Below are 23032 nucleotides of genomic sequence, written 5' to 3'. Positions count from 1 at the left end.
AGAACCGACTAAACAGGAAGGGGTAATCCTTTTAGTATAGATCCAGTAGTCCCACACCTGTGCCTTTGATTGACACAAAGCATGAGCACTACCTTCTCTGACCAACTGAATCACAGTGGTTGGGGCAAACCCATTTTAACTCCTGGCAAACCTGCCCTTACCAGGGATTATTGCACAGGAGGAGGAAAGAATAATAGCCCAAACCTGCCAGGGCTATACACTCCCTCTGGTGGAGTCCAATGATCCCCACTTGGACCAAAATTTTGCTGGACCATCCTGCAGGCGACAACCTGTAAAATTAAAACAGAAATGACAGTTGATAAGTCATCACAGTGTACACATGCTGAACAACCACACACCCAGGGCGGTGAAATACATGGGGTAACTCCCAACATGGAGGACCTAAACTAATAGTAGTGCCAGGGATCTGGCTTACGCACCTCCCTCCCATTGTGATCCACGATCTTAATGAAAAAGGTTCGTAGAGGGCCATTCTCAGGGCGATACACTATCTTATTCATGTAAATTCCTCTCCCCACACTCCAAACTTTCATGAGGTGACAGATCTTTTCCTCTGAATAATACACAGAGTTACTACTCTTGGTCATTTAAGTACTCTATCACAGCTTCTCGCAGCCAGGATTCACACTGCTCCTCTATCTCACGCATGATAGGCTCAGGCACATAGGGATAGTTAAATTCATGGGACTGTCTATAGCGGGCCACTATAGCTCTGTCAGCTCTGCTGAGTTTGATCAACTTACGGTCCCTAGCTGTACCTGGCAAAACCCAGGACAATGGTTCTTCATGGGCAATTTCATCATAGAGGATGGATGGACCTTGGGGAACTATCATGCCCTGATTAATTCCTCTTAACCTCCTCTCTAGTTCGTCAGCAGCCTCTTTCTCTGAATAGGTGCCCTTACCCCACCAATGGTCAACCAAATCACCTTGTAATATGATTAACCTAGTACGGTCCATGAACCCTGAATAGCCCTTGAACATAGGAGCCCACCATTTGGTGCTATGGTCCTCTTCCCCAGATGAGGATTATAGACAGACGTTCACAGAGGTACACAATTGGGAGACGTTTATAAAGGTGAAATTATAATAAGGTTTTATTGTGCCTTTTCCTTTTTTATCAGGAAAACATCCAAACAAGGGGGGGGAACAAAGCTTCCATTCACCTAGGAGTATTTCTAGTGAAAACACTATTCAATTAATTCACATCTCCCTTAGTCAAGCATTTCTCCAAGTCCCCAAACACATAGCATGAATTAAGCAGATATAGAAAGTCTTGTAAATAAAAGTCTTATCTGTTCCTTGTGGTTTGGAGGGAAAATCTTCTCACTTCCTGGTTCAGCTTCAGGTGTAGTAGTTTTCCCTGTGTCTTGAAATCAGCTCTGCTGTGCAGAGTTCAAGACTGGTCAGCTCCAGAGATCAGGGTTTCTTTTGGTCAGTCTCTCCTGGGACTCAAGAACCTCTGCTCTGTCTCTCCAAAGGTCAGCTCTCAGTCAGAGCTAATGAGGAGTCACTTCCTGTCTCAAAGGCAGGCTTTTTGTAAACAATCTAATCAGGCAGGTGGTGTTTAGTAATTAACTACCACACTGCTAGGCACATTACTGAACAGGGATAAGTCCCCTGTTACAAGGATACTAACTCCTCCATTTCTCCTCTGGAAGATACTCTTGAGGTACTACTAGATAGTGAACCTTTACCTCTTCCTCTGTTAACATATTTACACACAGTAGTAGATTGAATGGGTGATTTCGCTTTCATGGAACCCTCCCTCACGGTTTCCTTAGATTTACCCCTAGGTGTGGACCTAAACACAGCAGGATTCTCAACCGGGATCCTACTACTCCAAGGGATCTCCCCATCTGACCCTTCATCGCTGGTCACCCAATCCCTCCAGTCCGTGGACAAATGGTGCACCTTCTCCTTCCAAACCCCACTAGGACCCAGTGAGCTGGAACATGGAGGGGCAGGGGCAGTGGCCAGGGCACAGTCCTTCACACCGTCTCTGAGCCGGGCTATGCAGCGACCTGTGGATGACTGGGGAGGCGTGACATCTACAGACCGCTTTAATCCTCGGCCCGGTACATTGTCAATCAATTCACCTTTCTCTTTCTCCTTTGGATCAGCGCAGACGACATCCGGAGCTGCACTCTTCCGGTCCGCCCCGCGGGGGCAACAGGATGTGACGTCATCATCCGTCGACGTCGTGGACTCCCGGCACAGGTCCAGGTCCCATACCGGAAGGGCGTCGTCAGTAGCTCTCAACACCGGAAGTGGCGGCGGTGGCGTTTCAGGATCGTGGACATGCCACGGGTAAACCACGGCGTCTCCTCATGCCGACTTACTCTCTCGTCACCTGGCGGGAGTAAGGGGGTGGTGCTTCATCCTTACCGGTCCGTAGGCTCTCGGTGGGTTTCTTCTCCTTCGCAATCGTCTCGGGTCCCATCTCCGCTATGCTGGGAGTCGCCACGGCCGTGGGACTCTTCCGCAGTTCCAGGCGCGCCAGCGCCTGCTGTCCGGGGATCTCCAGACTCAGCTGCTCAGCATTGCAGGTAAGTTGCTCACACAGCACGGCATTGCTGCAGTGGTCCGCCGGTAGGCGCATCACCACCGATGACACATTCACTTTCTCGTCGTCCGACGAGGCAGGCAGGGACACCTCCGCAGGGGAGTGACGGCGGGGTTCTTCGCTTGGGATGGGCACACTGGGCACACAGCGGTCTGGTTCCGGCACCACCATCAGTAGCGATTCCCCTCTCCCTTGGGCAGTCACCATTTCTCCTTCCACCAGGCCCGGTAGCACAGTCTCAGCTACCGCGCTCAGGTCTGGAGCACCAGGCTTCACATCACCTTGATCAGGGGTGACATCCACCGACAGGCACTCTACTTCAGTTACAGTAGTGTCGCTTTCGGGTCCTCCACAGGAGCCAGGATAGTTGAGAAGGGAGCTACCGGCCATAGGTAGAAAACCCCACACTGCGGACACCTTGCATGGGTACTAGGCTCCAGTCCAGGTAATCTGCACTGCAGACACAGACACTTCAGGTACTCTTTACCTCCCTCCTCCACCACCAGGAAGCCTCCTGGGAGTTGATAGGCATTCACACGGCACAGAGGCATATCGCTAGCTGCTGACATAGTAGATAGCATTGTCTCTCGACACAAAGTTCTTGCTCGCTCACCAGTCTCAACAGAATGAAGGTGCGGAAGCTCACATCCGGCTCCACCTTTCTTCTCTTTGAGACTCGGTGATTGGTTCTTCATGTGCCCCCTCCCTCTGGTGGAGTTCAGAGGAGGGGCACACAGCTTCTCTTCGTGATGTGAACTGGGGTGAGACCCAGTCACAGCACAGGGGGGCGCAGCCTCAGCTTTCGCGCCGCGTTCCTCTTGCGCCAAACCCGGCTTTTGCGCCAAACTCGACCAAATCTTTGCACACAGCTTTTCCACAGCACGCTTGCACACAGTACGTGCATTCCGCAGTCCCAGCGGGAACCGCCATTTTGTTTTCTCGATGCCGCGCGGGGCACCACACACAGCAGCCATTTTGGATTTCCCAGTACCGCACGAGGTACTACACACAGCCGCCATCTTTAATGATCCCATTGTACTCACATTAACGCAATCCTCACTGCCATCAAGGGGACTCGCTCCTCGGTACACACCAGACGCCATTTCCATGGATTTAGGTTGAAGCATAACCAGTCACTTTCTCTTAATTTAAGATAATATGAGAATTTTTAATAATAATTATGTGCTCATTTGCATGTCATTACCCAGAATCCCTGGTTGCAGTGGAAGCATTGTATTCTAAGGCTGCAGCCAGAGTGGGGAGACGCGCGCTCACGCTCATGAGGTGTTACGTCAGTGTCTGCCTGAGCAGGAGCGATTGGCTGTTCAGCTCACTGTGTGCTCGAGCAGGGGAGGAGGGGAAGAGGAGGGCGGCGTGTAAGACTGGAGCTGGGCGTGACGGCACATCCTCAGCTCCATCTGATTGGTTGCTGTGATTGCTGTGCTCTTATTGGCTCTTACCTGGTCACGTGACGCGCGATAGCGCCAGGAAAGCAAATTTGACCTGTCTCCCCTAGTACCGCTCCGGCCCGAGCACACGTGCACATAGCAGCACTTTAGACGCGTGCATCAGTTAAAATGTATTTAAACGTGCCGAGTGTGAGCGCGCACGCGCCCATCTCCTCACCCTGGCCGCAGCCTAAGGCTGAGTCCCTGCTGGCGCTGACCGCGCTATGCACTTGGCGCGATAACCTCTCTACAAGTTAATCTTCCTGTCCATGCGCGTTCTCCCAAGCTTGGGGCTTGGCGAGACAAAAGAGTTTGTCTTTGGAGCGGAGAGCAGGGTCACATGACCCTGCTTTGACCAATGGGGAGAGAGAGGCAGCATAGCTGAGAGGAGAGATGTGGAGAGGAGAGAGGTGGAAAGGGGGAGTGGGAGGGGGGAGCGGAGAGAGGTTTTTTTTTTTGTTTGCACAATTTTTATTTATTTTATTTTTCTTGCACAATTAATTGCCATTTTTGGAAGGGGGAATGGAGACACACAGAGACATACACACACAGCCCCGATCCAGCCAATGACACGCCCCCTCCCTTCATAGCCACACCCCCCCGCTCCTGCTCTAAAAAAATTGTAGGACAGCAGAACGCTCATGCTTGAAGTGGTGATGTCACCACTCACAAGCATGAGCGCGGTCAGCGCCAGCGGGGACTCAGACTAAGGCTATGCTTATAGTGCCGGCGACAGTGACGCCAGGCTGTGGTCGCTGGAAAAATCAAATTGAGATGACTTCCAGTGATCGCGACCAAGCCGTCGCTCCATCGCGTCGCGCTTACTATAAGCGCACGCAACGGCTGCAATGTATTTGTTTTGACGCGGCGTCGCTGGAACTATAAGCGCAGCCTATGGCTGGGTCCATGGTGCCTTCGCCCGCGCGGAGGCTGGGAAGAGACCCGCGTGAAACGTGTGCTTTCCCTGGCCATGGGGGACAGGCCGTGGGGGGCATGCCTGGGGGCGTCACGGAGCTAGTTCGCCCTCAGTTTCAACTGATTTCTTGCGAAACGTGCACCCCTCCCGCGTCCGCATGCACGCGATCACTGAATAAGGCTGTCTGTTTGCTCAGCGTGTGGACGCCTCCGCGCAGTCTGCAGTACCATGGCCCCAGCGTAAGGCCGCGCTTATAGTGCCGGCGACGGCACCCAAAAACAAATGCATTGTCGCCGCCATGTGCGCTTATAGTAAGCGCGACCGTGACAAAGCGACGGGGCGACACGATTTTTGGAAGCCGGGAATATTTGATTTTTCAGGGGCTGTCATCTCATGTGACAGCCCCTGAACCAATCAATGCCCTGGTTTCCCGCAACGCCGCCGCAAAGCAAAATACAAATTTTGCTAGCGGCGACGGGTGACGTCACGCGTCGCCGGCACTATACGCGCGGCCTAAGAGATCATGGTGGGTTGCAGACCTGTCTGAGACATGTGAATGTGCTCACAAGTGATACAGTATGTATATTTGCTGAAATAAGTACTCAATTCCACTAGTAACATACAGCAGTAACTCATCTAACTTTACCTGGAGCCATCCTCCTACTCCTCCCTCCTTATCTTTATTGGCCCTCTAACAGGCTGGGCTAGAGTGTGAATAAACACTTGATGGACAAACACTACCCCATTCAGAGGTCCCAATAAAAAGACATTCCTCCTTAATTTTCAAAGAAACCAAAAACAGACAAATCTTTTATAATTTTTTCAAATATGTGATTACGTTTAAGGTAGACAATTTGCATTTGCATTGTTGTCAAAATGCCGGGATCGCATCTTTAAGAGGACCCACAAATAATAATTATTATTATCAATTATTTGTGAAGTGCCAACATATTCCACAGCGCGGTACAATGGGGGTACAGAGCGATATAAATGACATAAACAGAATGACATACCAAGTGAGGCCAAACAAGCGCAAACAGATACTAAGGTAATGAGGGCCCTGCTCGAGAGAGCTAAAGTTTTTACACTATATCTCGCAAGCAGTTACTTCACAATGATGCACGAGATCACGACGACGCACGAGATCACGACGACGCACGAGATCACGACGACGCACGAGATCACGACAACGCACGAGATCACGACGACGCATGAGATCACAATGATGCACAAGATCAAATTAAACAATGCAAAGTATAAGCAATTTGAACAAAAATGTGCCCCAAGTGTCCCTGTGTTCTAGATTTATTAAGTGGAGCTAAACCCTAGGGCACTTTATAGCAACTCAATCATTGTGGTCATCTTTAGTAAAGTGCTAAAAATCAGGCACAAGACCACTGCATTGTCACCAGCGACTTGCTTCTGTGAGTAAAATAAATCTCCAAGTAGGTGGCGCTGATAGGTTAATGCTCGAGACACAAGAGAAAAGATACAGAGGAGGGAGGTGACCACCAGCCAGAGGAGGAGGAGAAATCTCACACAGTGACACTGTTATACAGCCTGAAAGCAACAGGCAGGAGAGGGACACGCGGGCTCAGCGCACACAATCCTGGGACACAACTCGGTGTACAGAACTCTTTCCTCTGGACTGGCAGCAACAGCACTAAGTGAATAAGTTTGCAGCCTGGGCTGAGAGGAAGGTGTTGCAGCAGCAGCAGCAGCAGCTCCAGCAGGATGCACCATGAGGAGATCTCACCCATGCTCCGACCCAGATATGGCTGTAAGTGCGGTGCTTTAACCTTCACACCTGCATGCTATCATACTCAGTAAGGGGAGGGTGTGCAGGGCTTGCATGGGCCAAGGCAATGCCAGAGACCTCTGCAGCATGAGTACAGAGTATGCAAAGCTTGGGGTTTTACTTGTGTGTCTCACCTGTTGGGGTATTTGTTCTGTTATTTTGTGTGACTGTCAGACAGCCACAGTAGTTGTGTCTTTATAGGAGGGATTTGTGTAATGATCAGCATTATCATCCATGTGTGAAGCTGATCTGTGGATTTAAATCACAGATTTTTCTGAAATCATTAATCTGACATACTGTATTGGGTGACTAAAAGTATCTAAACTAATCTATACAAAGATGGGCAGTTTGGAGACCACCAATTTTAATTTCCAGATCATTTTGCTATGTAAAGAAAACCGTGGTTTTATTGTAGAAATAGGTACCTCCTTTTGCATTTATAGCATACATATTATAGCACTTTTTTTTTATTTGGTTAAAACTATGGTCGATAGAGACTTGCCCTGAGATTTAATAGGTTGAAATATATATTTTTTGGAATTCGAGACCATTAAACCATTGCTAATATGAATAATTGTATTGCTACATATTATTGATATCCGCGTGTAAATGAGTTGCTAAAGTGAACCTAGGCACAAGGATGGTGCTAGCTGACTAACTCCTTCTCTGGCAGAAGGGTCTGCAATGCATGTTTTGTGATTAGCTGGACTTTGGTCCTCTCATGCTAATTAGGATCCTGATTCATGTTTTCTTGTGACTTGTTCAGAAAATGGATGAAAGTTCTGATGCATTTATTTTGTTGTGAATTGGAGCTGCTTTCTGCTGTTTCCATGTACAGCGACTTTCATGTTGAGCGATTTTGTCCTCGGCTGTACCTTGCTCAGACCTTTTCCCCTTCCCCCACTCCCTGGAGCTGAACTATGCTATTTGTAGGGCTGGTGACCCTCAAATCCCAAGGTATTGACCTTCTTTTTTTTATTTTTATTTTTTATGTGCTGGTATTCCTTTTTGGGTAATCAATATGGCCACTATTCAAGCATCATACTCACAGGCCAATCTGAAACGGCAATGTCCTCAGATAATGACATTGCAGCTTCCTATTGGATGACTGAGGAAGGCAGCCATGTCTGAATTTACTTTACATTTACTGGTACATACAAAAACAAGTAAATGTCTTTAACTGGGTTGTCACCACCATTTAGGAATATCACAGTTCAGCTCAGGTTATGATTTTAAAGTGAACGCGTTATATCGGTTCACTCGACTTTTCATCGCTACCAAGGTGCCCTAATTTGGGATCGGTGGACCAAAAGCAAACATTTTAATCGCATAATTCAGTTGTAGAAGAATAGGACGTCATTGAAATCCACAGCAATGCAGATGTGTTGGGAATGTGTAGTAGTGGGTGAGACCCTCTCCTAATGATGGAGACCGCAAGGCTGGACTACAGGAGGATTAGTTATGTTTGCTTGGATGTAGGAGCTTGGAGACGCAAACTGGGGTTAAAAATGTCGATTGGAAGGCTATGTTTGCACACGTTGAACCCCATTTTGCAGCTGTGAGCTATTCGTGGCTGTTATCGTGCTGAAATGGTATACCCTTGAGCTCTCATTGAAAAATGAATGTGCTGCGATTTTTTGTTTTTAAGAGAGATAAAAGGTTATGACTGTGCAATGTCTCGTATTATTTTGTCTACCTAGATAATAGATATTTTTAAAAAATATTGGAGCCCATCGATGACCACAGATGGTGAGAAACTGTGTACCTCTAAATGCTCTCTATACCTCTCCACATACTTGCTGAGAAACTACTCGCGTTGTGAAGCAGTTTTGATAAGCCAGTTTGCTGTTATTGTGGTATGGGAAGGACACCACACAATGAGCAAACCTAGAATGGGGGGGAGGGATGTGTATTTAAGGTACTGCTATCTCTAGGCAGAACATTATATAGAGGCACTTGAGAGTAATTGCTCCCAGAAGAATATTCATGTACAAAGATTTTGAGGTGCAATATCTGATACCCAATATAAAAAGAACATGTGTTGGCGTAGGTGACACTTCTGGCAATGAATGGTTAACGATCCTCTTGATTGTCTCTCTGTAGAGATTCTTTACCTGTTAAATGCTGGTTACATTAGATAAAGTGTATTTAACATTTTTCAGGGTTGTATAAAGGGCTTTGTGTGAAAACTACTGTTGTAATGAGCAATGGAGAAACATAATGTAGGTGGATTGCACAGCATTTTAAAGTGTAAAATGTTCCCCCATTATGCCCATGCCCCCCCATCCTTTTTGCATTGTCCCTTCAAAGAACACCATGTTTATCTCTGCGCCTCACCTTTTTTGAAGTGAAACTTCTTTAGTGGCACCTAGTTATGATGGGACAAAACTGGAGCGATGGGAGACGAAATGTGAAACGTAAGTGACGTCACGGCTCCCCCCCCCCCCCCCCCCCCCACGCCTGCTGTGACTGTTGCCGCCGGAGCCACTCCTAACGGCCGCCATTCCCCCCCCACACTTCCGCACAGACATGGGCGACTGATGCGCATGCGCAGATGTGACCGCCGGGTCCCTCAGGCCAGGAAGCTATCTGTGCGAGCATGCGCACAATCGGCCGTTGATGCGAGGCAGCGAATGCGCAGAGTCGCCCAACTCTCATAGCAGCGTCGGAGACTGAAGAGGAAGCAGCGCCGAGAGCGGAGATTCAGCCATCCCCATCCTTTCCCGATCGAACGATGACAGGACAGCACAGCACGCGGGGCGGGAGGGGGAGGGAAGGGGGCGGTGACAGGCCAAGACATATAGAGAACGAGGGATCCCAAACCCTCCCGCCACCACTGCCTCCATGCCGCGATCTAGTAGGAATGGAATGGGGGGGAGGGGGACTGCTGAAAGGGGCTGGAGGGCAGGACAAGGGTGCCTGGGGGGCAGGACAAGGGTGCCTGGGGGGCAGGACAAGGGTGCCTGGGGGGCAGGACAAGGGTGCTGGGGGGCCGGACAAGGGTGGTGGGGGGAGTCAGGAGAGAGGGGGCAGGACACAGACAGAGACATACACATCACACACAGACACAGATACACTGACTGACACACACACACACTGACGCACACACGCACACACGCGCGCACACTGATACGCGCGCACACACTCTGACACACGCACTGACTGACACACGCACTGACTGACACACACCTCAGTGATGCGCCGAACACCGCCCCTGAATGATGTGCCTATTCCCACCCCCACCCCTGTTAGCTCCCCCACCCGCTCAACATCCATGATGCCGGTACTGCTGCCACTGCACTGCTGCCAATAAACATGACCCCGCCAATCAAATTTACTCATGCTCTAAGCAGTAACAATATTATTGTTACTTTATAGGTTGCTGACAACACACAAAGAAGTTTCACTTACTATGCGCGTGCACAGCACACACAGCTTTTCTTTTTTTTTTTTAGATTGGAGCAGAGACCTCCTTCCTACTATCTGTTTGTCTTTGGTTATATGTACTCTCTCTATCATACAATGTTATTGTACTGCGCTGCGGAATATGTTGGTGCCATACAAATACACGATGATGATGATGATGATGATGATGATAATAATCTAATGTTTTAGTTAGCACAAGCTGAGCTCATACCTCAAAGTACATGCACCTATTACTCTCTATCAGCCCTCCCAGGTTTCTAGTGCCACAGTGAGCTTTGTATGTATGTGCCCCTGCTGGATATTTACAGCTTCCAAGCTCTGTCTCATGGGAAAACACATGCATCCGGTGTATGATTTGTACAAGCCTTACCTTGCAACGGATGCCATGCCTTAGCCAAATGGTGCTAGTGTGTGATGCTTACACTTGTACTATGATCTTGTGAATTATTTATTCAGTAGATAAGTACAAAGAAGGTTAGTTTTGAATGATTGCTTTTTGCTAACATTACAATGAAGCACGTGGAGATTTTTTCTTTTCTGCAGTTCGGAGAAGATAAAGCCAGGAAGTGGTTTTGGGTGTCACTTGACTAACAGTTCTTCTGACTACAGTCATTGCGAGGACATGAGAAGCATCATGGGTACTTTTGATATGAGTATCATCATGGTGTTTTTTTTTTTTTTTTTATGCTCGTGTTCTTGAAATGCTAAATCCGTTCTGTGATGCTTGAGCCTAGCTTGGAAACCATATTATAACCTGGTAATGTCACTTTCAAATCTCAAATTATTCTTCGGTCCTCATTTTTTAATGGTGTTGCACATCAAATATCTCCCTGTATTTTTTTTCTTTATAGTAATACGTGTTTGTATGTTATTAATGCTCGAACCATGTATGTAGAGCTTTACAGAACAAACCATGGTAATTCCAGAAAATACAATAAACGCATCAAATATAAAATATTTGGTCCTATAAAGGATTGCCGCTATAAGCGTGGTTTAAAAAACAAACATTTTTTGTACTTAGGTTTGAAGCAAGGGCGTCTCCGGAGTTGAACTGCGTTTAATTTCAGCTCTGGGGACCCCGTGCTTCTCGAGTTACTTAACTAGGAAGGGGGTGCTGGAAGCAGCTCCGGCTAGGCTAGATGGGGTTCTCGTAATGGCGACTTTAAATATCATGCGGCCCACTAGCTGTGGCATCATCCAGTGTGGCTTCCTATTGACTCGCATGACCTGGACATTTAAACTGAAGAGAGATACCGACAGCACCTACTGAGTTATGTATGTTGGGGAACAGGGGGTCCATGGAGCTGAAATTAATGCGGTCAACTCCGGGGACCCCCTGCTCCAAACCTATTTAAAGAAAAATAAAAACGCAGCACTAAGACTGATGCTTTTTAAGGGTAAAGTGAACTAATTGGAGCAACCTGTTTTTTAAGCGGTCTCATCGTCGAGGTGATTGCATTTTTTTTTTTACCCAAATCTGACACGTAAGTATTTTTCATTTTCTTTTTTTTTAAAGTTACATTTGGGGTTTGATTTCCTCTGGCTACTTACTCCCTTTTTGGTGTGACATTGTACAGCCAGTCTTCCCCCTGCCCCCTTCTCCACATCCTCTTATCTTAATTAGGTCTCTGGTAAGGGCACAGTGGGATAAGGGTAAAGCAAACACTTGATTGACAAACACTTTCCCCATTCAGAGGCCACTAAGTAGTTCAACTTTTAACAAAATACAGTACCAGAACAGCCAAACCTTTCATATTGGCATTGTCAGATTTGTTTAGGGCAGTCATGTTAGACTGTTATTGTTAAACGTATGTTTTCTTGTCGGGTATCTGGAATTCAACCTTTAGAAAATATTGTTTAGAACGGGTGTCAATCAAACCACATATTTAATGAAAAAGGAATCCTTGTCTTTAAGAGTGGTTTACATTTTTATTGTGTAATAAGAGACATGCAGAAACGTTACTCATTTCAGTTTATGGCCAAGAAAGTCAGTGCAACTGGTGAAAGGGTTATGTGGTCCGTAGCAGAAATGGGTGAACCTTTCAAACGAGTTCATGAATAGGAATGTCAGATCTTGCTGGTAGAAAAGTCACCAAACTTGCAAGAGTTTGCAAAAAGTTGCTGAACACAAATTCCCCATAGGAAACTATAGCATTATTTCAAAATATAGCAGATTTTATTACACTTAACGGAACTCACAAGTCCATGAACGTTTTCATTTGGTCCCAAACCCCCCCCTGCGCCCACCAAACACTTTTTTTGCCTTTGTACAGATTTGTTTAATGCCTTCCAATGTTTTCTATTCATATTGCATGGGATGGACAAAAAAATATATATAAATATACGTAGGAGGCAGGCAGATTTTTGAGGAGCAGCCAGAGGTTTTTGATGAGTAGGGGGGTGGGTTGTTGCACTGTTGCTGGTGGTGGCAGTGACTGGCGGCTCAGTCAGTGCTGCGCCACATGGCAAATTTTAGGCACCAGGGAATTTTCCATCCATTATATGCACACAGCCCTAGTCTCTCTGAACTTGAACACATATTTCAATCTGATTTTTTTGAGACTTGGAAACTGGATTTCCCTAAACTGTTTTTAACCACTGACAAGACTGTAACAATGGTATTCGGGACAGGGGCTACATTTCTAAAGCTTCCAATGACTGAGCTACAGATCATAACCAATTCTAATATCATCCTAGCCCCTGTCACTAGTTCCAAATACTTGGGCATATGGTTTGACTCCCATTTAACATTTGCGTTGCACATTAATACGCTGACGTCCAAAACCTTTGCCAAACTAGGTGTACTTTATAGGAGCTGGTCAGAAAGCGCATCGCACAGCAGATGCATATGCCAATTATAGACTATGGGGACATAGTATATGGCAACATAGTATATGGCACAGCACCTCAATCTCACCTTAGCAAACTAGACATCCTCTACAATTCAATGTGCCGCTTTGTCCTCCAATGTAACTATAACACACATCACTGGGAACTGCTCAAAGAACTAGATTGACCATCACTTGAGTCTAGGTGCAAAGTTCTTCTATCTTGCATACAAATACTTCTAATTAGGCAAGCTACCCCCGTATCTGAACAAGTTCCTCCCCCCTACCACATGCACCACTTATCACCTGAGATCTGACTTCAAGGGACTTTTCATGGTTCCAAGGTTCAACATAGTATCCGTCCACGCCACCTTCTCTTACTGTGCACCTCACAACTAGAACAATCTACCTGAGATGCTGAAAACCGCCACTAGTCTACGTTCTTTGAAAACTAAAGCTGTCTCACATTTTAATGTGGTCTAACTGTTACATAAGTTATAAGCGTATCATATCTTGAACTGTTCATGCAATGTCTTCATATATAATGTATAACCCTGCTCACTTAATGTAACCATGTATCCGTCATCATAAATCTGTGCCCGTACTTGAAAACGAGAGGTAACTTTAAATGTATTTATTACTTCCAGGTAACACCTTCCCTTTTTTTTAATATATAAATCCCTGCATATTGCCCGTATCAAACAACACAGAAGATAATTCTCATCTGTCCTCTTGTCTGTAATATTAACGGCGTGCCAGTTGGATAATGAAACAATGTGCTGCAATAGATTAGGTTTTTCCCTTTTTAACACCAGAGTACAATAATGTATATCAACGCCTCCCTGACATTGAAGGGATTAAACCGTTCCTTTAAATAGAACTTGGTTATCATGTAAGATGTTCTAGAAGTGCGCTATAACTTGGTCCATCACCATGGTGATGATATGAATGTGCTTTAATATAGATTCAGCAATGGGAGTTGTATTTATTTTTTGAGGCATTAATGCTGATATCTATCTACACAATATACTTAACTTTTAAAGTATAACAATTCTGTTTTTTAGGGGACATTTTTATTGTTTTTAAATGTATTTGAACTTTTTTGCCTTACTGGTTCACGGGCCATGTTATGTCATCTCCCACCCATAATTAGCCATATTACACATGCTTTCCCTCCTTCACACATACCTAATTGGGTAATTGAGCAATGTAAATGTGCCAGAATAATACTTTCTTATCCTTTCTACGCTATAATCTACTGGGACTAATAAAAAGCTGGAAGCTTTACATCTGAAACCAATACACGAGTTGCAATAACTATATTTCATTGTTCTAGTTGTCTTCCATAGGATTTTTCGATCAAAAGTTCTGCTTTGTGGTGACCTACCCTGTCTTTGATAGATGTCGGTGTCAATTTTTGATGCACATCTTCTGCTAGTGTAGGCTTAACGCTTCGGGGGCCCCTATGACTTTTTTAGTCATGTGATTTTATTGGTTGTGTGCACTGCTCCATCATAGCGGTCTGATCGGAATTGGAGAGTGTTCTGCTTGCGTCCCTGGGGAGGGGTCATGTGATTGGTAGCCCAAGTAACCACACGGTCACGATCCCGGCAGACCAGTGGCCATTGTGTGTGTCACTGCTCTTCTTCTTTTTATTTATTTTTTGTGTGTGAATATTTGAAGAAGGAAAAAAAATCCGTAACGTTTTTCCTTTCTGTGCACTCAAATTCGATACTAATAAAAAGATTGCTGTCACGTACGGCACACCTTAGAGAAAGTGACGTGTATGCAATCAGGTTTAATACACATGGCTAACCTGCTGCTTCACCTTTTCTCCTTTGCAAGGTATTTCAAACCAGTTAATATTTACCCTTACTCGGTCACAAAATCTATCTTGAATCCTTAGCCACAACCACCACCTCAGTGAGTCTTATGGTCCCTGTTTATTATGAAAACTATGCATCTCACACACACACACACACACACACACACACACACACACACACACACACACACACACACACACACACACCTGTTTTAGCAAAATGTGTCCGAAAATTTTATTTACTCTACAAAGCGTGCAACAGTTTCATGAGAGCCCAAAGCATTTCTTCTTAAAGTGTTTTTTTTTTTTTTTGGCTTCAATATACCAAAAATACAGTGCATAGGTTACAGAAAGATTATTGCACGAACATACAATTTATAATACTGTAAATGTAGACAGTTTCCTAAAACCAAAAGGTAAAATAAACAGAATCTAAACTTGCGTATTAACAGTGATCAGATCTTTTCCAAAGAGGTCTTGGAATATGAGATTTCACGTATCTTGTTGACATCATACACACCCCTTGTTGAATTCAAATCCATAATTCAAATGTACGACTTGCATACTAAAACCCTTTAATTGAAAACAATGTATGTCTCTCCACCCTCCCCCTTGTGGGCATGCTCTCAACTCGTCCCCTTTCATCGATCAGCCCCGTGACACTTATATGACTGACTAAAAAAAAATCTTTCTTGTAACGGTTAAACTTTGCCTCCAATTTATAAAAAAGACTTCATAACTTTTTTGTTTCTATAATACTTAGCGTGTGTCTATCTTCACTGTTGTCTGTATGTAATATACTCGCCTGGATATGAAACATGACAACATATCTGTTTCTCATGCAAAAATAGAAGTTATCGGATTATACATAGACAATTCTGTTTTTTGGTATTTGATTCATGCAATCACAACTGTTACAAATATCTATTTGTTATTCTTGCAAAGTGCGGTCAGGCCCAGGATATTCATATTTAGTAAACTACCAACTTTTGGACCTATTGTGCTAGCCATGCTCCGAGACTCTGCAGAACAGTCTGACATTTTGGCCGCGACCAAAACTCCATTACCGTTTGCTGTTTGGACACTTCAGCACTGTACATTTCATCGTGATGTCTGTTCCCGCGCCTGACCACCCGCTCCGACAACTGCATGTTTAAATGTCCAGCATGGGACCGTTACAGTACCTAGACAGGCCACTCCGACGTGCCATCTTTAAATGTCCTGCATAGGACATTTAAAGATGGCGCAATGAAGTGGCCTGTCTAGGCAATGTAGCGGTCCCATGCTGGACTTTTAAACATGCAGTTGTCGGAGCGGCAGGCTTGGCTTGTTGGGTTGGGCATGGGAGTGGACATTGTGACGAGCTGCCCTTCGGCTGTGTTTTGGTTGCGGCCTCTCCCCTCTCTGCTCTACTCCAGACCCTGACAACCTGGTCAGAGACTACAACTCTGCCTTATCCTCTCTTGATCTACATCTCTGCTTTCTCTCCCTTCTCACCCCAGACCCTGGCTACATTTCCACATGTGCATGCGAATATTGCGTGAACTGCAGTTCTAAAACACACGTCCTTTTCGAAGCATATGAGTAGCTCCATGGCTGATTCTTTACACCTCATACATCAACTTTGACCCCTTGCAGACGCACTTACCAGAACACCTTCCTCCTGTCTCTGTACGTTCTTCCTACTTAATAATTAGATTGTGAACTCTTCGGAGCAGGGACTCCTTTTCCTCAGTGTCACTTTTATATCTGAAGCACTTCTTCCCATTGTGTTATTTGTATTATTTGTTATGATTGTCAAATGTATTACTGCTGTGAAGCGCTATATACATTAATGGCGCTATATAAAGATATGCATACATACATTTTTAAGAGTCTATATAAAATGTGATTGACTTTTATGCTATACTAGCTTATGTAATATTTAATACATTCCCCCCCCCTGCTGGTGGCACATCTCCACGCGCTGCTGTGGCATGTCCCCTCGCTACCGGCAAATTTTCCTGCCCCCCCTTCCTGTTGGTACATCTCCCTCCGCTGCCGGCACATGCCCCGCTTCTCGTCCCCCCCCCCCTCCCCGCATATCTCACATCGCACACACAGAGACACACACACACACACACACAGCCCAGATCCAGGCAAGGACATGCCCCCTCCCTTAGAAGCCACGTCCCCGCTCTAACATTAGCCGAGGGAAACTTAGAATGTCCATAATTTGGGAAGTGAGTAACATTGGAACCTCCAAAATAGTTGCGTTGACCTACAAATCCGCCACAGTCCAAGTTTCGTGGTGCCGTTTGTGAGATATCGATGCTTCGGACATACAAACAAACGGAATCCAACTTAGAATTATAGTATAGATATCTTGATCTCATAATAAGCAAATGATGGTAAAAGTTGCAAGCCAATTTTTTTTTATTTTCTATAGTAAATTCTATTAATGAGCTGTCAGGTTAAAATGAGTAGGGGTTCAGGGGAAGCCTGTTGGGCTATATGTACTTACCTAAATTCCTGTTTCTTTGTCTCTTATTACATTGGCCACATTTTAAGTAATCAGAGTAATGATTTCCCCTCCTCTTGCTTCCATTTGTTTCTGTAGCACAGCACTTTCCACTATATTGACATGCTATTTTCTTTAACCAATCTCTCCTTCTTTATTTTTAATGCTGACCAACAAAAAAAAAGGCATAATTATTATACAATCGAACAATTTCTTAATTTTTATTCTGTCCTAAAAATGTGGGGGCCTCCTTGATTTGTGGTGTGTGTGAAAACCTACTGTCCTGGCATACTCATTCTGTATAATTGCTTTGACCTAGTTAACAACACATGTAAACACTAATTATTCTGTCCACATTTTTTCTGTACAAATGAACTATGGTAATAAGCAGTGAAAGTTAAAAAAGGGAAATAAAAGAACTGCTCCTGCTGCCAATTTGGTGTTACGCTAGTGCAAAAAATAAAACTTCCCAGATTAGATCAAACAAAAACATATAAATCCAATGATTCCACTATTGTACAGCAGGGAAGCTGCTGAAACATGACCCCCTTTTAACTTCCAGATGAAATCTGCCCTTCGTGATTTGCTGAGTACGCAAGAACCTAGCTGCCAGACGTGATAATATTGATTGATAATACAGTTTGTGCCGACAAGGTTTAAAAGCTTTGACACCCCTACGTAGGTACAGTTAATAAGACAAAGTTACTGCAATACATACAGCTGTAGCCAACGTTGCTGCAACCGGAAATTTCCCTACGCAACTGTGGGAGACGCGGCTGTTGTTTCTATTCAGCTGCAGGTGAGAAGGGGGCGAGGCTACTGCACCATTTCACTTGCGAGCGTGCACCACTGCCTGTAATAACTGGGTATGTATTTATATAATGTGTGTGTGTGTATTAATATAATATATACATATACTGTAGTGGGTTTGTGCATGCGTGTATGGACAAAATTGCCGCACACAGTTGAATGAGGGGAAGTGATCAAAATACCGAAACAGCTATATGTAATTCAAAACAAAAAAGGTTCGTTTAGTCCAGCATGTAGACATATCCCAAGCTGAAACACATTCATTTCAGCTCCGGGGACCCCCTGCTTTCGGAGATACTTGCCTCCGTAGGGGGTGCCGGTATATCTGCAGTGTTCAACTTCCTCGTCTCATGGGCCAACAGTAAGCCGTACCTGATGATGTTACAGTTTCCAGGGCCTGAAAAGACACATAGTGAGCCCTGAAGTGGCACCCTTTACAGAGGTGAGTATCTCTGGAAGCAGAAGGGCCCCCAGAGCTGAAATGAATGGGTTTTAGCTCCGGAGACCCCCTGCTTCAATTCTGTATTAAAAAAAATACCAGCTTGTATTGCCTCTTTTTAATACATTAAGAAAATTGAAGCAATAACCCAATCAATACTTTTTAACAGTTTCATAATTGTAAGTGTGCTTAATACATTTTCAGTGGAAATTAGGGAAACGAGCAGATCTCAGTGATAATGTCTGTGTTATATATCATAGATGTAACCATTTTTTTTAAACTACCACCCTCCAAATGATTCCTTTAAATCATTTTTCCACAGGCTCAGTACCACAAGATTGGCGTAAAGCAGATGTGGTGCCTATATTTAAAAAGGGAGCTAGATCACAACCGGGGAATTACAGACCTGTAAGCCTGACTTCAATAGTGGGGAAACTACTTTAAGGTTTTAGGCTGCGTCCATAGAGGGGGGGAGCAGTGCTGAACAGCGCTGAGCTGAAGCTGTGCGATTTCATGCACATGCAGGCGAGCCGGTGGGGGGAGGCGGGGCAGTGACGTCGCTGGGCCAATCGCCCGCTACGCACTGACGTTACGGTGCCGACGTCACGGCGCCGTGACGTTGACGCTGCTTTGCGCTGATTGGATGTTTTCAGCCGACAGCGCGCTGAAAAACAGCTGGGTTGTCGGCTGAAAAATCCAACTCCTCAGCACGCCTGCGGACGCTCGCGTGAGCCCCCTCTAAAGACATCCTCATTGAGGATGCACGGCTCAGCGCTGCTTGTCCTTCTATGGACGCAGCCTAATACAGGATAATATTCAGGAATACCTAATGGAAAACAAAATTATTAGTAATAGTAAGCATGGATTTATGAAGTTTAGGCTATGCCAAACTAACCTTATGTTTCTTTGAGGAGATAAGTAGGAATATAGACCAGGGTAATGCTATCGATGTGGTCTACTTAGATTTTGCAAAGGCTTTTGATACAGTTCCACACAAGGTTTGTGTACAAAATAAAGCAAATTGGACTCCGTAAATATATATATGCACCTGTATTGAAAACTGGTTGAAGGATTGACAACAGAGGGTTGTCCTAAATTGAACTTTTTCAGGTTGGGCTAAGGTTGTGGGTGGAGTACCTCAGGGATTGGTACTGGGACCCCAGCTTTTTAACTTGTTTTATTAATGACCTTGAGGTTGGCATTGAGAGCAAAGTCTCCATCTTTGCTGATGACACTAAATTGTGTAAGGTAGTAGCATTGAGCAGGATGCAATTTCTCTCCAGAAGGACATCAAGAGACTGGAAACGTGGGCAGGTAAATGGCGGATGAGCAACAGCAACAAAGGAAAAGGTTCTTTACAGTAAGGGCAGTTAAAATGTGGAATTCATTACCCATGGAGACTTTGATGGCAGATACAATAGATTTGTTCAAAAAAAGGTTGGACATCTTTTTAGATGGGAAAGGTATACAGGGATATACCAAATAAGTATACATGGGAAGGATATTGATCCAGGGATTAATCCGATTGCCAATTCTTGGAGTCAGGAAGGAATTAATTTTTCCCCTTAATGGGGTTTTTTGTTTGCCTTCCTCTGGATCAATAAGTATAGATATAGGATAAAGTATCTGTTGTCTAAATTTAGCATAGGTTGAATTTGATGGACGCACGTCTTTTTTTCCCCCCAACCTTATCTACTATGTAACTATATAACTATGTATATTTCATCTGATTTAAGGTGATTGGATATTTAAAAAAATTTTTTTTACGAATACATATTTGTAATAAGAAAAATAGGTACACACAGGTACACATAAAGTGAACCAACTAGGTGCTCAAGAAGTATAAATCAGTTGCTGAAAATGGCCAAATTCAATGAATAAATTGTAGGTCTTAGGCAAAGCTCACCAGGTGATAAGTCTCTCTCAACAATTGGCTCCCCGTCGGAGCACTACAATGATTATATGGAGGGACTCACCCAGATGTAGCCGTCGATGCCGTGCCTGTAGAAATCTTCCTGTTGCGTCGCACCGCCAACCCTCGAACGACTCATCCGTCGCGATGGGTGGTCTATGACCGGCGGTGAGGTGGTGTGCGGCCAGCCCAGCAACCCGGCGTGCGACCGGAAACGATAAGCAAGAGCAGGAACACCTCGTAGAGGGAAAGGACGCGATGCACCGCCGTGCAAACAGAACGAAGGCTGGTCACGTGACTCAAAAAAACTTTATTGCAACGAGTGTAGAGCTAACAGATCCTTTGACGCGTTTCGGCCGAGTACGCAAGAACCTAGCTGCCAGACGTGATAATGCGTCAAAGGATCGGTTAGCTCTAAACTCGTTGCCATAAAGTTTTTTTGAGTCACGTGACCAGCCTTCGTTCTGTTTGCACGGCGGTGCATCGCGTCCTTTCCCTCTACGAGGTGTTCCTGCTCGTAATAAGAAAAATAAAAGAAATTTCAACAAAATAATGTCTATTGACTGTTTATTTCCTTTATCCTCTAGCTGGAAAGGGGTTAAGAAGAGGTTAAGTAAATCTGCACTTTTAACCCCATAATTGCCTAAGGGATCGGATCTATTTTTATGGCGTTAAATTGTTTGGCAACCAAATGTGCTTACCCGCACAAGTCTTTTGAACATTGTTAATGGTTAACTACCAGCAAGGACTTGAGACAAGCTTGTTATATTCAGTACACAAACGTGTTATAAATTCAGTACACAATCACAGTGTTTTTGTACACATTCTAGAGGTTGTTTTGAACAGTGTGTATCAGTTACCTCTTATCCTTGCTTTGGGATTTGAACAATAATGCAGAGACACAATTGTGTTTCAAACGGGAAGTAGAGACCGTGCAGGAGATCACAAGAATTCAGTGTGTTAGCATGTCCGGCCACTTCCTACGCTATACTGCATGTGACTGTTTTTTGTATTTTGTATATTTATTTTTTTATTGATTGGAAATGGTAGTTTTGTTGCATGAACCTCTTCAAATGTCTCCCGCACACACATTGCACTGTATTACAAAAGTTTGTGTGTGTGTGTGTATATATATGTCAGGGCACACAATAACCGTAACAATCCAAAAGACTGGATGGGGTGCTGCTGCTAATGTAATAAACTGTATTATGTAGAAGGGTCAAAAAAGCAGGCACACCAAATAGTCATTACTAGCTCAACATTTCGCCTTTCCAATAGAACCCGTTTCAAGTACTAGAGACACATTTATTGTATCATTTGGTGTGCCTACCTTTTGTATACACATACCTTTTTTAGGTGTGTATTCTTGATAAAGGACCCAATACAGAGATGTAGGACAATAAAAACATGTTGCTTCTGTAAGCACTTACATGTTACATTGTAAACTCCTTTTAAGGTTTGAGGGTTGTCGTGCCCCATTGATAAATATCCATGTGCAATGCAGCGTTTTTTTTTTTTAATGTTATCAGGCACCCAGCGTATACTAACATCTGATAATGGGTATTGAATTGTGCCAGGCTGCCAAAGACAACAGGTGTGGTTATCTAAAACAACCAGAGTGCTCTAAATTGCGTAGGAGTAAAACAAAATGGACTTGCTCTTGCGCTCCAATGATTCAAGACTAGCAGAGGAGAACCGAAGGAGACATGGTTCATCCATACAATTCTAAGCTGGAGGCCAGTGCATGGATTCTGACACCAGTTCTGCTCTGATCGATCGGTGACTCTCTAGAGTTAACACAGTATCAGTATAAAATCTGCGCTTTCTACTTGAACCTCTTTACATACACAGAACCTACAACACAATGTCCGCTCATTCGCTCCCCTATTTTCTAGTACGTGTAACATTTCAGTAAATATCTCTGCAGATGTTTGGTGGTTTTTGAGAATGCCAGACTGGAAACATTTTGTTGGAAAATACAGAGATGGAGATTATTTTTTTTAGGGGTTGCTGAAACGCCACACTTTAACCAGTGTCTGCGCTTTGTATTACTCAGAACTTATAAACTGGTCCTGACAATCACACAAGAAACACACATATCACAATATAACTTTACAGCGTCCATAATTATGCTGCTCTGGATAGTGCCGTTGAGCCATTTCATGCCTGGTGCCTATTATAAAGTTCCTGCTTGATGCAGATCTAATTGTGTGTGTGTGTGTGTGTGTGTGTGTGTGTGTGTGTGTGTATCTTACCGAATCCCACAGGCAGTTAAAGAAAATGTAATTCTGATTGCCTTTGCTTATATAGCTTTCCATGCGGTGGTGCCTTGTATTGTTCACTGTGTACATTGGCAATGCTACATCTATATGAATTCTAACATGTTGACGTTTTTATAGTGGGTGTCTGCCTGAAATCAGTATGTCAATGCAACATTTACCATTACCTACTTCAGCTGTGACTGGCGCAAAGCTGACCATAACGTTTATTTTACCATGGTGTAAAACAAAATGCACCCAGGCTCACATTCCCACTATAATTAA

At 44.6% G+C, this 23032-nt stretch overlaps 1 protein-coding gene across 5 annotated transcripts in view; it reads left to right on the top strand.

The window, feature by feature from the left end:
• The first annotated feature begins 6493 nt into the window (after window positions 1–6493).
• IQGAP2 (IQ motif containing GTPase activating protein 2) overlaps window positions 6494–23032 on the top strand; it is a 501518-nt gene continuing 484979 nt past the window's right edge. For 3 of the 5 annotated variants that reach the window (XM_075591271.1, XM_075591261.1, XM_075591252.1), the window contains exon 1: window positions 6496–6731. In XM_075591271.1, coding sequence (XP_075447386.1) covers window positions 6686–6731 — 46 coding nt within the window. In that variant the 5' untranslated portion in view covers window positions 6496–6685. Of the gene's footprint in view, window positions 6732–23032 lie in introns of all 5 variants that reach the window. The other 2 variants (XM_075591289.1, XM_075591280.1) reach the window with 2 other exon arrangements.

Source organism: Ascaphus truei, chromosome 1 (genome assembly GCF_040206685.1).
Source record: "Ascaphus truei isolate aAscTru1 chromosome 1, aAscTru1.hap1, whole genome shotgun sequence".
Taxonomy (NCBI): Eukaryota; Metazoa; Chordata; class Amphibia; order Anura; family Ascaphidae; genus Ascaphus; species Ascaphus truei.
This window is presented reverse-complemented; position numbering and strand designations above follow the sequence as displayed.